Source organism: Dermacentor albipictus, chromosome 4 (assembly GCF_038994185.2).
Source record: "Dermacentor albipictus isolate Rhodes 1998 colony chromosome 4, USDA_Dalb.pri_finalv2, whole genome shotgun sequence".
Lineage (NCBI taxonomy): Eukaryota > Metazoa > Arthropoda > Arachnida > Ixodida > Ixodidae > Dermacentor > Dermacentor albipictus.
Window position 1 is genome coordinate 22,302,781 of NC_091824.1, and position 17,087 is coordinate 22,319,867.

Genomic DNA, 17,087 nt, shown 5'->3' on the forward strand with positions numbered 1-17,087 from the left:
GATTCACACATGAAAGCTTTATTCTCATTATATGTGTTACAAACACCTGTGCAGCCAATTCATTTAGGGCAAAAATAACACAAACAATTTGTATAGTAAGGAATAATCTACACGCTAACTAGCAACACACCGACACGACTTGAACATTACTCTTGCAGAGTAAGTACTTACGAGCAATTTCGAGTTGTAGAGCTCACCCGTGTTATATCTTCATTTGTTTTTTCGTCACAAAATAAACTGCACAGGTATCTATATCATGTTTAGCGACAGCAGGTATAAGCTGTGGGTAGTCGAATATTAAGCACGCAAATTGAGATTTTTGTAGAGTTCCACCCACACCACGTACTGTGCGCATACCTTAGTTCTTGGAAGCGTCTTTGGTGGTTTTGTTCCAGGATGCGAAACGCGACCAGAGTTTCAATGTAATGAATGACTGACTGAATGTACTGACAGAAAATGCCTCCCTGGAACAAAATTGACGCTTGCTATTTAATACAAACCGTATCATGAAGGATCTCTACCGCGTATATTATAATGCGCATAACAGTCATCATTGATCGCCCTTAATTATCCACGAATTTAGCAAAAATAGCTGCTTTTTTGTGGAGAACTCAGCAGGTGAACAATTTTATTTCAGGCAAGACAAAAAGAAAATGACAGAGAAGAAAGCCCCAAGTCGGCGCAATCACCGCTCCTTGCATGCAGCCACGTGGGTCACCCTGGCGAGTTGGTGCCATCGTAGCGTTTTCCGCTCTCCCACAGCTGCCGCATGAAACTCGACAAGTGGCCGCCACCGTGCTGGCCGTGCTCCATGACAGCGTCGGCAGCGCTGCTTCGCTGGGGCCGGTGAGCGGGCGGCAGTGCGCGATGACTGCTGGCGACATCGTCCGCGTGCATGCTGAAGCTTGCAGTAGAAGGGGGATACCAGCGATCAGAGACCCTGGAGTAGAGGTGGTGTTCCAGTGAATACCCAGTGGCCAGGTCGATTGTGGCGGTCGAAGTGTGCGCTCCTGCAAGTGCAGCTGCGTTCGACGAGGCAGGAGGCGTCGCCGGCAGCGGGGCACCAGCGGCCAGCATCTCTGAGACGGTCGGCACGCTCAATCGCGTGGAAGTGGACGTTAGAGTTGGTGCCACCCGAAAAGCAGAGTGAGACTGGCTCCTTGGTAAGGGAGGCTGTGACGACTGTTCCACACCGAACTCGAATGTAAGCTGTGGTTTGCGTGCAGTGCGGAGGGCGGAGCTTGGGGTCGAAAATGACACCCTGGTTGGACCTGGTGCTCCTGCGTCGATGGCACTGGTTTCTGGTGGCGTGGTATTCTTGAAGTGCGACCTGCAGTACGGCCCGTCAGTGTCGTGGAATAGCCTGGCCGTGGGGTTGTCATTTGGAAATAACTTGAAAGCCGATGCGCAGTGTTGTACCTGCATGTATCAGTGAAACAGTTATAGAAGTGAAAGGAGAACTCGTGCGTTTTCTTGTGCCTATGCCGTAATGAACGCAATGGTGGACGGTAATCTGAGCGATGTAGCAACTGGAAACACGGCGGATGAACCTGCTTCCGAGTTATCGCCTTGCCATAAGTAGAGCGTCCTCTTCCATGAGGAAGTGGGTAAACAGCATCTTATGAGTAATCTGCAGTCTGAATCATTCGACATGCCTTTAATACATTACCTCTCACTTCAAGTTCAAACAACCCTTTCAAAGCACTAAGCCTAATGTTCAGTGGCCAAAAGTCTATGGTTTCATTACGTTATAGTGACAGCGAGTATGCCAGGCTAACAGCAATAGTAATCTGTTGGTCAACATAGTTTCTCGTACGATTTCTTACTCGAAGTCTCCCATTGTCTCTGTGTAGCAGAAGAGGATCTCAACGGCTATGTTCTTGCTCTCCACATGCGCAAGTAGTTTGTGCAGCCATAAACATATCATGGCTGGAATGTTTCCTCCACCACCTATTACGTGAAAAACGGTTCTTCTATATGTGCATCACTCGCGAGGAGATGTGATTTGACTACAACATCGTGCGCTTGCCGGTTCTTCTTCCTGCGGCTCCAAGATGGAGAAAGGAAAATCAGCAGGTAAGCCCCACGAAGAACTGCTGGGACCAGGTGCGGACAACAGCGCTCGACGCCCAGAGGGCAGCGATTCGCTGGCTCGGCTGTCGCTGCTTGTGGTAGAGTTGAGTTGTCGCCAAGAGGGCAGCCTGCTGTCCTGTGTGTACTCCCATTGGTACGTACCCCTTCCAGACGACTGATAAGGAAGAAGGAAATTGTAGAAAACACTAACAATTAGTTTGGGCTCTGCGCTTTTACGTGCCACGAACTATGCTCAAATTATGAGGCCCGCCGAGGTGGTATAATCTCGGCCACCGGGAGTATTTAGCGTGCAGCTGAAAGTACATGAGCGTCTACTTTTTTTGTATTTAGCACCCATCGAAGCGCGGACGTCGCCAACGCCATTTCACAAAAGCGCAGCAACGTAGCTCTATATCGACTAGGCTACCACGGCGGGTAAAAGAAAAGTATTGAAGGCAGTGAACAAAAAAGTAAATGTCAATTTTTCTAAAACTTCCTTTTATTATTTGCATTTTTAAAATCCTTTTGTTTGTGCAAGGAAATATAAAACGTTTCAGCTCAAAGCAGAGGAAATATTGTCACGTGGAGTAACGTATGAAGAACACAGTAGCAATACTGAAAAAGACGACACTAACATTTATTGGGCGAACCTGTGCCCACAAAAAGAGGCTACACTTAAAGAACGGCGACAACGGCGAACACAGACAGCGATCGTAAAAATCTGATCAGCGGGTCAAGCGCGTCGGCTTTTATAGATCAGTCGTCGAATGTTCCAGAGTAACCGCTGGGACCCGCGTGCCTTCCACAAAGTTCTACACAATTCGTGTCGCGCATGCATGCAATTAGATTACACAAGGTACGGCGACAACAGACAGCCTATAGAAGCATCGATAACATTCTAGAAACGTTCGATACATTTTAGACGTTAAAATCCCTCACCCGCAAAAGATAAACGAGTTCACGTGTCAATTCCCCCCTCTCAAAAGGCATCGTCCCGATGCTACAAAGATAACAGGAGAGTAAAACGCAAAAGGTCACTTGTTAAACAAAGTAAGAAAACAACAAAAAACAAAGCCCAAGGTGACACAATAAAAAAAGTCAAAAGTTCAGCTATGCGACGTCCCCATAGTTCATTAGCGCTGGTGGGTGGCTTAAGTCGCACATGAACTACTTCAGGTCGTGAGCGGCGCCGCTGTGATAGCGAAATGCCATCTGGCACGACCTAATAGTGGAGTGTGCCAACGCGTCGAATGATCTTGTATGGTCCGAAATAACGGCGTAAAACTCCTCGCTCAGACCTCGTCGGCGTATAGGGGTCCGAACCCAAGTACGGTCGCCGGGCTGGCACTCGACCTAGCGTCGGTGAGGGTTGTAGTGTCGGCTGTCGGTCCTCTGTTGGTTCTTGATCCGCAGGCGGGCGAGCTGTCGGGCTTCATTGGCACGATGGATATAGGTGGCGGCGTCAAGATTTTTCTTCGTCAGTGACGTGCGGTAGCATGGCGTCGAGCGTCGTCGTGGGGTTCCTGCCGTAAACCAACTTGAACGGTGGGATCTGTGTTGTTTCTTGCACCGCCACGTCACTTACGTTGCAGCCTTCCACAACTGGATGCAGCGTGAAAAAAATAACATAACTCCCTTATAAAAAAACTCCCTATAAAAAAACTCCCTTATAAAATAACTCCGTTATACGCCGACCTTCCAGGGCGGCACTCGGACTATTCGAGTGTATGAACACCAACGAGCTCCTGAGCCTGGGGTAGAAAATAGCCTCGAGGAAATTGCGGAAGCGCAACGGACCACCCAGCTGGAGCGACTTTCTATCATCGAAGGCGGCAGGCGCGTACTTCGATACTTGGGCTACACGCCCGGGGCGAAAAAGGCGAGTAGCAACGTTTCTGTCCCGGACAGGACCCGGTGTCGGATTCGGGTAGAGCTCATCCCGAGAAACATCAACCCGGAAATTAACAAGGAACGAAGAGCGGCGAGGGCCAAGGCCCTCATCGACTTTCACGCCAAGGACGAGCACGCAAGGTTCGTGGATGCGGCAGAACACCAGGGAGACTGTGCGGCTTTCGTAGCTGCCGTCATCGAGGCGTCGTCCGGCGCGACGAGGGCAGCGGCGACGGCGAGCTTACGGGTCCGTTAGGCATGTCAGGCGGAGGAGGTGGCCATTGCCTTGACCATCGCCGACCCCAGGTGCCAGATGGTGTTGTGCGATTCGCGAAGTGCAGTGCGGTATTATGCAAAGGGCTAAGCGTGTGGTGAGGCTGTGCGCGTTCTGTGCTCGGCTGACCTGCAACGAGAGAATCGGTATGTTGTAATCAAGTGGTTCCTTGCGCACGCGCGCAACGATGCGTCGGAGAAGCACTATAATCACAACGAGACGGCACACGCAATGGCGCGAGCGCTAACCAACCGGGCCCCTGCAACCGACCGTCCAACGTCGTGTAGTGCCAAGGACCGCATGACGACGTTCAAAGAACTTACACAGTTCCACCACCGGGCTCGAAGGATTTTCCCACCCCTGCTGCTCTTGAAAGACAAAGGCCGAGCGAAACCGACGGAACATTGCCCCTCAGGACGACCGACCATGGCAGTAACACGCGCTGGAGTTGAGTACAAACTACCCGCTGAGAAGACGTCAGGGCCCGCGTCACGGCACCATTTAGTCATGATGTCGTTCTGCAGGCGACTACATGAAGTTGTTTCTCTCTCTCTCTTGCACCGCCGTGTTGTAAAGAAAGGTTACGTACGGCAGGACCGTGTCGCAGGTCTTGTGCTCGACGTCGACGTACATTGCTAGCATGTCGTCGAGGGTTTTGTTCACGCGGTCCGTGAGACCGTTCGTCTGCGGGTGGTAGGCAGTTGTCCTCCTGTGGCTTGTCTCGCTGTATTGCAGAATGGCTTGGATGAGCTCTGCTGTAAAGACCGTTCCTCTGTCGGCGATGAGGACTTCTGGGGCACCATGTTGCAGCAGGATGTCCTCGACGAAAGATTTTGCCACATCGCCTTGCCTTCTTTCGGAAGAGCTTTAGTTTCAGCGAAGCGGGTGAGATCGTCCGTCGCCACGACGATCCGCTTATTTCCGGATGTTGACGCCGGAAATGGTCCCCACAAATCCATCCCCATCTGCTGAAATGGTCGGCAAGAAGATTTGGTTGGCTGTAGTAATCCTGCTCGCCTTGTCGGTGGTGTTTTGCGTCGCTGACCGGCTCTGCATGTCTTGACGTAACGGGTGATGTCGGCGGTCAGACGCGGCCAGTAATACCTTTCCTGCATCCTCGACAGCGTCCGGGAGAATCCGAGGTGCCCAGCGGTTGGATCGTTATCTAGGGCATGCAGTACTTCTGGACGCAGCGCTAACGGAAAAACAAGAATGTAGTTGGCGTGGAGTCGTGAGAAGTTCTTCTTCACGAGGAGGTTATTTTGTAGCGCGAACGAAGACAATCCACGCTTAAATGCCCTAGGGACAACGTCGGTGTTTTCCTTCCAAATACTCGACGAGGCCTTTTAGCTCCGGGTCTGCTCGTTGCTGCTTAGTGAAATCTTCCACGCTTATTATTCCAAGGAAGGCGTCGTCGTCCTCGTCGTCCTGCAGCGGGGGATCTATGGGGGCGCGTGATAGGCAGTCGGTGGCAGAGTGTTTTCATACGGACTTGTAGATTACCATGACGTCATATTCTTGCAGTCTGAGTCTCCAGCGCGCCAGCCGTCCTGAAGTCTCCTTTAAGGTACCTAGCCAACACAACACGTGATGGTCGCTGACCATTTTGAATGGCCTGCCATGTAGGTAAGGGCGGAATGAGCGGCACCACTCACTGACCTGCCCGGACTGGGCCAGTGTATGAACGGTGCTGCGGCGACAGGTAGCGCGCTGGTGACGGCGAAGCCTCGCAATCCCAGGTCACGGTACGGGCAACGGCGGTACACATGGCCGGCTTCGTCAGAGGGGTAGCAGAGCGGGTGGTGGTCGGAGGCACGTCAATTGTCTGTCTTCCTCGCGTAGTTGCGCTGGGCGAAGGGTGGGCGTGGTGGCGGCGGACGACGGAATTGGGGCGTTACAGGGTCCTGGCGCGTTCGTGGAGTGGGACCTTGATGGCGTGCGACGGCGGCGTAGGTCATTGCTTCTGGCTGGGACTGCGGTAATTGGGGTTGCTCCTCTGGAACTCCAAGCGATCGCTGAACCTCATCTTTCATGATGTCAGTGATCGAGGCCACTTGAGGCTGCGACGAAGGCAAGACCGTGCGCAGTTCTTCGCGCACAATGGCCCCGATGGTCTCTTGCAGATCACCGAAGCCCAGTGCTTTGATGGCGCACTGAGGCCTGAGAACATGCCGGTTATATTGCCAGGCGCGCATTTCTAATGTTTACTCAATCGTCGTTGCCTCTGGCAAGAACTTGGCTACGGTCTTCGGTGGGTTTCGGATTAGTCCGGCCAAAAGTTATTGCTTTACGCCTCGCATCAAGTAACTCACTTTTTTCTCTTCGGACATTTGCGGGTCGGCGTGCCGGAAACGACGGGTCATCTCTTCCGTGTAGATGGCGATGGTCTCATTGGTTAGTTGGCCTCGGGTTTCCAGCAGAACTTCGGCCCTTTCTTTACGGACAACGCTCGTGAACGTCCTCAGGAAGTTACTGCTGAACAAGTTCCATGTCGTAAGGGTGGACTCCCGGTTCTCGAACCAAGTCCTCGCGGCATCTTCCAAGGAGAAATACACATGTCGTAGCTTATCCTCAGGGGTCCATTTGCTGAAGGTCGAGATCCTTTCGAAGGTTTCGATCCAGGTTTCCGGATCCTCCGACCTAGCTCCACGGAAGGTAGGGGGCTCTCTGGGCTATTGAAATACGATGGGTGACACTGGGGCTGCCATTGTGGTTGCCTTGGCCACAATCTTCGTGGTCTTCTCAGGTAGGATTCCGTGCTCCGGGGGCAGCTGTTGAAGACGGCGGCTTGCTCGATGGTCCAGGGCTACGTTGGTGTGCTCTTTGTAGTCCGGATTGGATCACGGCTCGTTAGGGGCGTCCGGTACATGAACGAAAAGCACCCCTACCAGATGACAGGTGGAGTGACGTACGAAGAACACAGTAGCAATATTGTGAAAGACGAAAGTAACTTATTGGGTGAACCTGTGCCACCAAAAACAGGCTACACCTGAAGCCGCCGACAACGGCGAACACAGTCGACGATCGTTAAAATCTGATCAGTGGGTCAAGCACGTCGACTTTTATAGATCAGTCGTCAAATGTTCAGAGTAACCACTGGGACCCGCGTGACTCCCATGAAGTTCTACGCCATTCGCGTCGCGCATACATGCAATCAGATTACACAAGGTTCGGCAACAACAGACGACGGATAGAAGCACCCATAACATTCTAGAAACTTCCGATACATGCAGACGCGTCCGGCGCGGAGCGATAATATTTCTTAGACGTTAAAAGCACTCACCCGTAAAAGATCAACGTATTCACGTGTCAATATTGACAAACAATACAACTAAAACAGCCCAGGGAGCCACCGACCTTCCACGGATGATCGTTTGAAGACGTGGAAAACTGGCTGGAAATGAATGCAAAAATCACTAAATTTAACAGCGGTAACGGCGACGACAAGCTGCGCCATTTTTATTTCTTGTTGGAAGACGCCGCCAGGACGTGGTTTGAGAATCGAGAAACCACCTTAACAGCGTGCGAGCTATTTTGCCACAAGTTCCTACATGCCTTCATGAACGTCGTGCGCAAAGAGCGAGCGCAAGCGCTGCTGGAAACCGGAAGGCAACTGTCCATTGAGACCACCTTCGTGGAAGAAATCGCCCGCCTTTTTCGACACGCCGACTCGTAAATGTCCGGGGAGAAAACAAAATCCGCTTGCTATTGCGGAGCGTAAGGCAACAACTTCTTGCGGGACTGTTCGACAACCCCAGAAGAGCGCAGATGACTTCTTGACAGAGGCAATGACGATTGAGAAGACGCATAAAATGTGCACCTGCCAATGTAACCACCAAATGGTTTCCCCGAAGAGCGAAATTCAAGCATTAGGCTCCGACGAGCTCCGAGAGAGCAGTAAAATTGTCGTAGGCGAGAACTCTCCAATTTGTTCCCTTCAGGCAGCCTCAAGTAGCATCCAGAGCCGCCGTGGTTGCTCAGTAGCTGTGGTGTTGGACTGCTGAGCTCGAGCTCGCGGGATTGAATCCCGGCCATGGCGGCCGCATTCCGATGGGGGTGAAATGCGAAAACACTCATGTGCTCAAATTTAGGTGCACGTTAAAGAACCCCAGGTGGTCGAAATTTCCGAGTCCTCCACTACGGCGTGCTTCATAATCAGAAAGTGGTTTCGGCACGTAAAACCTCATAATTTAATTTTTAAGTAACATTCATTGCTGAAGGTGATTCTGCAGTCACTTGGAGTCCCCAAATAGCCGCGGACTCATGTGGAAGCGGAGACCTACGTCTCCGAAGCCTGCCATCAGGATCCTCCACCGCGCCCGGGCCAGAGCCCGCTAACACTGCAGTTCCGTCGTCCGCCAGCTCGTCCACCCGTGCCAAGCGCAGCTGCCCAAGGAAGACAGATGCATGGCGCGCTCCTGACCATGACCACCTCTGCTATCACTGCGAAGAAGCAGGCAGCTGCTACCGCCGGTGCGCCCGTGCCCATACCGTGACTTGAGACAGCGAGGCTTCGCCAACAATGTGCCCCGTCCACAGATTGGCGAACGGCCTCATTATATCACCGACTACGCCGCCACAACATAGACGAGATACCGACGTCCTTCACGTTCGCCATGACCAGTATGCTCCTTATCGCGGCAGCACCGACTGTACGCAGGGCTAGCCCGTGGCTGGTCCGTAATCCCATATCCAGAACACTAAACGCACCAACCGATAAAGGTGTGATTTCTTTGAGTCCAATTACCGAAAATCCTCCACTGACGACGACGTTTCGAGATATGTCTCGAAGACGCAGAAACGACAGGCCGACATCCAGATGAACCCTCGAACCCAAGTATGCGCCGACAAAAGCAGACCTGACGACGAGACGTACCAGCTAGAAAACAACGCGATCCAGCCGTGAAGAGATGTCACGACCAAATACAATGCAAGGCGACGAACCAGCGACCACGACGTGCTTCTCGACGGCCACACCGTCACCGCTCTAGTTGACACAGCATCCAACTACACCACCATCAGTGCGCCTTTCGTTAACTAGCTGAAGAAAGCCAAGACTACTGGGAGGGCTCTTATATCCAGACAGCTAGAGGGCAGTTTGTAACGCCGACTGGAATCTGCACAGCAAAAGTTATAGGCCATAGCCGCACCTACATTACAGCCTTTTTTATCCTTCAAATTTGCTCACGTGACCTAATTCGCGGCATGGGCTTTCTGAAACAACATGTCGCAGACATTAACCAAAAATCGAAGTCAGTCGATAACGCTGTCCACGACCAAGCGGTTCCACCTGAGAGAAATTCCAGTCAGCGTTCCTTGAGATTACATGAAAATCATGTCAGCATCCCACCTCGCTCCAGTATTGGTATCTTAGTCGGTACCGATACACCAACAGACGTCGAAGGCCTCATCGAGCGCGACCAAGGTCGTTTATTAATGGAGCTAACGAATCTTAACATAAACAGTAGGATTATAAATTGGATAGCAAATTTTTAACCAACCTAAGTCAATCGGTCTACGTGAATGGATACTCATCGTCTCTTTCGAATGTAAAATCCAGTTTACAACATCGTTTGGTCCTGGGTCCGATCTTGCTTCTGAGTTATATTCACGACATAGGAAACACTTTATCTTCTACAACCAGGTTATTCGCAAACGACTATACCATCTGCAGACGAATTAGTAACGCCGAAGACGAGAACTCATTACAGGTAGACCTCGAGAAACTCGCGTTTTGGTGTTGCCAATGGCAAATGTACATCAATATTTCTAAAACTAAGGCCATGACGTTCACGAGAGGACATAACCCGGAATTGAGCTACTACACGATTCAGCGAATCCCTGTTGAGAACGTGTCCACAATGAAATATCTATGAGTTCATTTATCCTCTGATTTATCTTAGAACGAGCATATTAATGCCATAACCAGTAAGACATCTAAAACAATCGGCTTCATTAAACGTAACTTATACTTGGCGAACTCTGCTACTAAGGTATTAGCATACATTACGCTTGTTCGTTCAAAGTTAGAGTACGCATTCATTAGCTGGAATCCCCATCAAACGTATCTGATCGATGTACTCGAAGCAATACAAAATAAAGCAGCAAGATGTATCACAAAGAAATACTCGCGAAACTACAGTGTTACGCATATCAAGGAATCACTTTCATTGCCCGCTCTACAAAACCGCCGACTAATACCATTGTAATCACATCATCAGATTTTCACGTGCTTTATCATAGTAAACCCATGTTACGCGAATCTTACATCAATGCAGGGGCGCTATAAAGCAAAACTATTCCAAACTTTTCTATTCCAATTCTGTTATCAGCCCTCCACGATTGGTCGAAAACTTTTTTCGACCACCCCCACTTCACCTGTCTGTCACGCGACGTCACGAAAACCGCGATACCTCCCCATCTGATATGAAGTGTACACACTGATTATGCATGATTTGACAGAAAAAGGAAAAGCAGTTACTTCTGATTCGACGCCTTTTCGCCATTAGTCCTCGGCTATTGGTAAAAAGCTTTCGGGCTGCACCCACTTCACCTGCCTGTCACGCGACGTCACAAAACTGCAAGAACTCATCGCGTCAAAGTGACGTGTACACGATAAAGATGCATTAATATGCCGAACAAAACTGAATTTTCTTCGGAATAACCGCAGGCTGCCCCGTTCCGAAAGGAATAAAAGATCGCTGCCGCCGATCGCTCAGACGCTGGCTACTCGCACCTGCCGGAGAGCATGGGTGTATTTGCGTATAATAAAACTTCTTGCGTGGCCGTGTAACGTTTTCGAGCACTTTTGGCACATTTACTCCCTCATTCTGCCAACACTTCTTTGCTGAGGGTCCATTTTAGCGTCATTCTTGAGCTTCCGTTGCATGCCGCCGCGATTTTCGACCAGCCACCGCAAGGTAAGTAAGGGAAAGCCGGCCAATCGTAGACGCCGGCACCACCCTCTTCATCCGGTTATCGACTTTCAATGCAGTGGCTCGGCCCCATCGAATCCCTCTCCACTTGAGCGTTCTCCTCGCCTCTTGTGAGCCAATTAGATACGACAAGCCGCTCAGTGTAGGCAATGTTATTCGTTTTTCAAGCAAACAAAAGTGATCTCCTATGAACGAGGAGAGCGTTTGATTGGTCTGTTCATACAACCCTGCGGGTAACCGCCTGGTGCTTGCGTTGGTGGTTACGCAAATTTGACGTCAGAAGATTGGAATAGAAACATATTGGAATAGTTTTACGTTATAGGGCCCCAGCTCACAGTATTTTCAGCGTTTTGATCACTCATTTAAAGTGCAACCCTTTTTTGCTCGCTCTAATCTGTATCGTCTTTCACCATTACTTTTGGCAGCATATCATTGCAATAACGTACCGAGGGACATTGTATCTGCCATTAACCATGATGTTTTTGTTAAAAAGTTGAAGATTTTTCTCAATGTATGATTAGTTCTGTGTTGCATGCTTACTTGCGTATGTTATTCTTTCTGTATATAATTATGTCATTGTATCTTACCAATGTTTTTTGCACATTTGTAATTGTAACTGTCTCCCCTCTATGTAATGGCCAAAGGGCCTTTACCGTATATGAATAAATGAGTAAATAAATATTGCTCGACCACGAATGTTGCGAAGGAAAAGCGAAATTCGTGCTGACCAATTTCATCCAGGATTTCGAGCACGTCCAGAAGGGCACGACGACCGCATACCTCGAGGAAATCGTAGAAACTAGCAAGGTGTTCGCCCTCTCAGATTCTGCCGCATCTATCTCAGCGACCATAGTTCCCCAACCAGTCTTCGAGATAAATACTATCCTCCTCGTGAATGCGCAACAACAGTTCGAAAGTCTTCGACAATAAAAAGACTGCCTTTCTACGTCATCGAGGATTCGGTGAACACCAGTTGCTAATCATCGCATAACATCCGAACAATGCGCTCAGTCGCTCTGCCGAAGAGCTTAAAGAGATTCGACGCAACAACCTGAAGCGATAAGGCAACAAGTCGATGAAATGCTGCGCACGACATCACCCAGGCGTCTAAAAGCACGTGGGCATCTCGTGTAGTCTCGCTGAAGAAAAAGGACGGAACCCAGCGTTTCAGCGGGAAATGACTGTCGGTTGAACAAGATCACAAAGAGGGATGTATATACCGTCCTACGCATTGACGACGCATATCAGCTCTGCAACGCAAAGTACTTCTCGTCCATGGATTTCAAGACTGGCCACTGTGAAATAGATGTCGACTAGACGGATTGCTAGAACACCGCCTTCATCACGTCAGGCGGCCTCTGCGATTTCGAGCTCAAGCCATTTGAACTGCGCTCGGCACCTGCAACGTTCCGGTGCTTGTTGAACACGGTGTTAGCAGGGTTGAATTAGGGAACCTGTCTCGTCTACTCGGATGATGTCATCGTCTTCGCCGGGAACTGCGACTATCACTTTAGCCAGCTAGGAACAGTAATAGAGGCCATAAAGTCATCAGGGCTCACTCTGAATTCGGAAAATTACCGCTTCGCTTAAATGAGCTTCAGTTCATGGGCCACGCCATCAGCAAATCCGGAGCCCACACTGATCTGCAGAAAACATCTGCCATGGTAAAATTTCCATAGCCCGACGTCAAGAAATGAGTGCGCAGATTGTTTGGCTTCTGTGTCCGTTACAGGCGCTTTGTTAGGAACTTTTCCCGCATCACCGAGCCATTATTTTTCTTACAAATAAGACGTCAAGTTTAAGTAGGAAACGCCGCGAATCGAAGCGTTCGAAGAGCTTAAACGACGCCTGCAGTCACCACCAGTATTCGCCCATTTCGATGAATCAGGCGACACCGAAATCCGCACCGATGCAGGTAGCCTAGGCCTCGGCGCTGTCGTAGTCTAGATGAGCGACATTTCAAAGGATCATTGCTTGGTCTAGCCGGTCACTTAGTCTAGCCGGTTAACATTACGGCAGGCCTTTAATGGTCGTAAGCGACCCCCATGCCTTGTGTTGGCGGGCAAATTTAAAGGACCCTTCAGGACGCCTCGTACGTTGGAGTCTCAACTCCACGAATCTGACATCACCGTCGCCTACAAATAAGGACGCAAGCACTCTGGTACCGATTGCCTATCACGCAGTCCCCATTGACCCGCCACCGCAACAAGACGAAGGTGACGACGCCTTCTTAGAAACATCAAGCCCGGAAGGCTTCACTGAACAACAATGAGCAGACCCGGAGACAAAACACCTCGTCGAGTATATGGATGGCAGCACTGACGGTCTCCCTATGGCATTTAGGCTATTGTTGTCTTTGTCTTCCTTGCAAAACGACGTCCACGTAAAGAACTCCCCAGACCGCGCCAACTACCTTCTCTTTGTGCTCGTAGCATTCCAGTTTGAAATCGTGCACGCCCTGCATTATGATCAAATAGCCAGGCACCTCAGATTTTCCCCCATGCTTGCAAAAATACGAGAGAAGCGCTGCTGACCGTGCCTCAACACCGACGTCGTCCGTTATGTCAAGACATTCCAGACAGTCACAGACGCAAGACGTCACTGACACCACCAAGGCCAGAAGGATTGCTACAGCCAATACAGCCTACGTTCCGACCGTTCTAACAAATCGGGATAAAATTATTAGGGCCACTTCCGACGTCAACATCCGAAAATGAGTGGATCGTCGTGGCTACCGACTACCTTTATCCACTACGCTAAAGCGAAATCCCTGCCTAAAGGTTATGCGACGGAGGTGGCGAAATTCTTCATCTAGAATATACTGCAACGACATGGTGCCACGGAAGTGCTCCTCACCGACCGACGAACGGCTCTTACAACGGGGCTCACACAAGCCATTCAGCAACACAACCGGACAAGCCACAGGAGGACAGCTGCTTACCACCTGAAGATGAACGGTCTTACGCAAAGGCTAAACAAGAACCTCGCCGACATGTGTGCAATGTACGTCGATGTGGAACACAAGAAGTGGGATGCCATCCTTCCGTAAATAGCCTTCCCTTAGAAAACGGCCGTGCAAGAAACGATGCAGACCACGCCATTCAAACTAAATTATGGAAGGAACCTATGACGACTCTAGACGCCATACCGCCGCACATCACCGACGAAGAGAATCTCGAAATCGCTGCGTGTTCGCTGTGTTCAGTGCGCCGAAGAAGCTCGACAGCTCGTTCACCTGCGTATCAACAATCAGGAAAGGCGCAACAGCTGGCACAAGAACCTGTCCTAATACATAAAAATGAATGAATGAATGAATGACACCGATACGTGGAGTATTAGACCGGCGACGGTGTTTGGGTTTGAACCGCAATACGCAGATGAGGTCTTAGTGAGAACTTTCTGCGACGCCCTACACCTTCTACTCCGGACCCTACGATTTCTGTCAAATTGGCGCACTGGGCTATCAGATCGTGCCAGACGGCATTTCGCTGTAAAAGCGGTGCCACTCACGACTTGAAATAGTCCATGTTGTACAGCTTAAGCCGTTCTACCAGCGCTCACAAACTTTGCGACTTTGCTTCTTTGCTACTTTTTCTTTTCTAAGCGTGCTTTTTTTTTGCTCTCCTGTTGTGCTTGCAGCATCTGAATGGTGCTTAAGTGACACGTGTATTTGGTTATCTCTCTCGGGTGACCGTTTTTTTCACCGGCTAACTAAGGTTAAACTTTGTCACTCGGCGTAGGATACACCTACATGTACCGGAAGTTTCTGGACTGTTATCGAACGTTCTGTAATGTGAACGTATAAGCGACGTAAATTGTGTAATACTTTCCGGAAGACATGCTGCCACTAGCGAATACTCTAGGACCTGCGATGACTGATGCATAAAAGTCGACGCGCCTGTCCCGCAGATCGGATTTGGACGGTCGCCGACTGTGTTCGCCGCTATCGTTGAGCCCTTATATGAGCCCTTTCACTCTGCGAAGGAGGAGGAGCGATGCTGCGTTGGGTTTTACCTCAATCGAAACATCTATTTATAATACGTTTCCTTCTTCTTCTTCTTATTATTATTAATATTATTATTACAATACAGAACGCCCGCTGTTGGCAACGGCGTGTAAAGGACGCAGGTGGCCGTTGAAGCGAGCCTCGACGCGAGCGACGATATGGGTTGACCTGGGCGCAGTCAAATGAGCGCACGAAACGAATCACGCTTGTTGGCAATTCGCGTTTGAGTACACTGCCTTGTTATTAAGCTAAATGTAACTTGGAAGGGCTCGAGTTTTATTCTAAGCGACAAACACGGCGCTTTCCGTTTTCCTCCCGTAGAAGTAGATGTGTTGACAGCCGACGGGAATTCCGCGAAATTTGCAGCTTCACTGTTAACGTCGTAATTATGAACAGTAGATGAAACTCGGCGTAATGATATAGTGGTCTTAGTGACCAATTTAAGTATAATTTATTCGGAAGATACTTTAAGACTATTGGATTTACAGCTACTGAGCATTCGCGACAAAGTGGAGACGACAATTTTTTATATCGACGCGATGCGTAGACGCACGGATAGCCACCACCACTGGGGGGGGGGGGGGGGGGGGGGGCAGCTATATACAGCTCCGCTGCAAAATCATGAGCCATTCCAGTCTGTGAAAGTGGATGACCAGCGAAGCTGCTTAACATACGACACAAAGCTGATATAAAATTTTGAACATAGTCAAGGGCTTATTTACCGCCATTTTTATATATGTTCGCGTGGACGACGGTACCACCGCCCCGAGGAACCGGAGCAAACTACACACGCGTGACGTTTCAACAGGACTGCCACCACAGGAAAGCAGGAAGAAAGGAGATACGCAAGCGCTTGGAACGCCGACAAAGAGAGGGCGGTGTGAACGTAGACATGGCTGACGTGGGCCAAAGTGTGGTATCTGTTTTGATGAGCTTCATATCTGTTACGCCTTGTGTTTGGACCAGAAATATCGAACCTATTTTTGTAAGTTGGTTGAGTGCTTAAAGCCTGCTTCACCTCTAGCATGGGCCGGCCCGGTATTGCACTATGTTATGGATATCGGCCCACGGTTTTTAGTCTAAGGACATCGATCCGTTGGAAAACGCCATATACATATTTTTTTATTCATTTTTATTTCGGCTTTGCTGCGAAACCTAATTGCGTAATTCACAGTTTAGCGATTGCTTTCTTCAGCTCACTACAACGTGACAATATGACGCCCGCCACATGGAGCTCAATGACTAGAATTGTGTTATCTGCCACAGGTGATTCTAAAAATCTTTAGAATAAATAAAGCAAGTTTACCAGACTGTGTGTTACATCGGCGCAGGGAACCGTAACCACATAGCATAAGTAAAATGGTTATGCTGCAATCGTTTCCCTAGTTTCCTTCTGTATCCTAAAATTTAGCGGTTTCATTTTCTTTCTTTTGTCAGCGTTTTTAGACATCTCTGTTCGTCTGCTTTCGACGACCTCGCCCGTCATCGCTTATGGAAGAACTGGAAAGGATCATGACAAAAAATAATAATAATAGCAAATGAAAGAATTAAAAAAATTGTTCGGGCCCTTAGTGTCTCAACGATTCGCTGTTGTGTGAGGGGAACATGGAATACAAACCTCAATACATCGCGAAGGCATTTTTACTGGTTACACAGACAATGCTCGTAATAGCTATCCTGCAAGTCCAAAAAGGGGCTTTCTCTTCCCTTTCCTTCCTTTCTCAAATTCCTCCCTTTTTTATAATGGACGTCCACCTCGTATCAAATGGGTTCGCAACCCCACATTCGACAATGAGTCGTTGAATGAGTCCTATAAGTGTGTTATTCATAAGTTTTTCGTATGGTTCAGAATTTAATTCCACATAAGGTGCGTTGTGACCTGCTATTTGCTGTTTGCTTCGTAAATTAT

The 17,087-nt window shown here is 49.4% G+C and overlaps 1 protein-coding gene and 1 pseudogene across 2 annotated transcripts in view; one reads left to right on the forward strand and one right to left on the reverse strand.

The window, feature by feature from the left end:
• Positions 1 to 611: 611 nt before the first annotated feature.
• Positions 612 to 17,087, reverse strand: part of LOC139059037 (TNF receptor-associated factor 6-like) — a 30,470-nt gene continuing 13,994 nt past the window's right edge. The window contains exons 4-5 of one of the 2 annotated variants that reach the window (XM_070536851.1): positions 2,030 to 2,248; positions 612 to 1,419 (exon numbers count right to left, since the gene is read on the reverse strand). In XM_070536851.1, the coding sequence (XP_070392952.1) occupies positions 715 to 1,419; positions 2,030 to 2,248 (924 nt within the window). In that variant the 3' untranslated portion in view covers positions 612 to 714. The remainder of the gene's footprint in view (positions 1,420 to 2,029; positions 2,249 to 17,087) is intronic. The other variant, XM_070536852.1, reaches the window with a different exon arrangement.
• Positions 16,071 to 16,252, forward strand: LOC139059750 (U2 spliceosomal RNA; annotated as a pseudogene).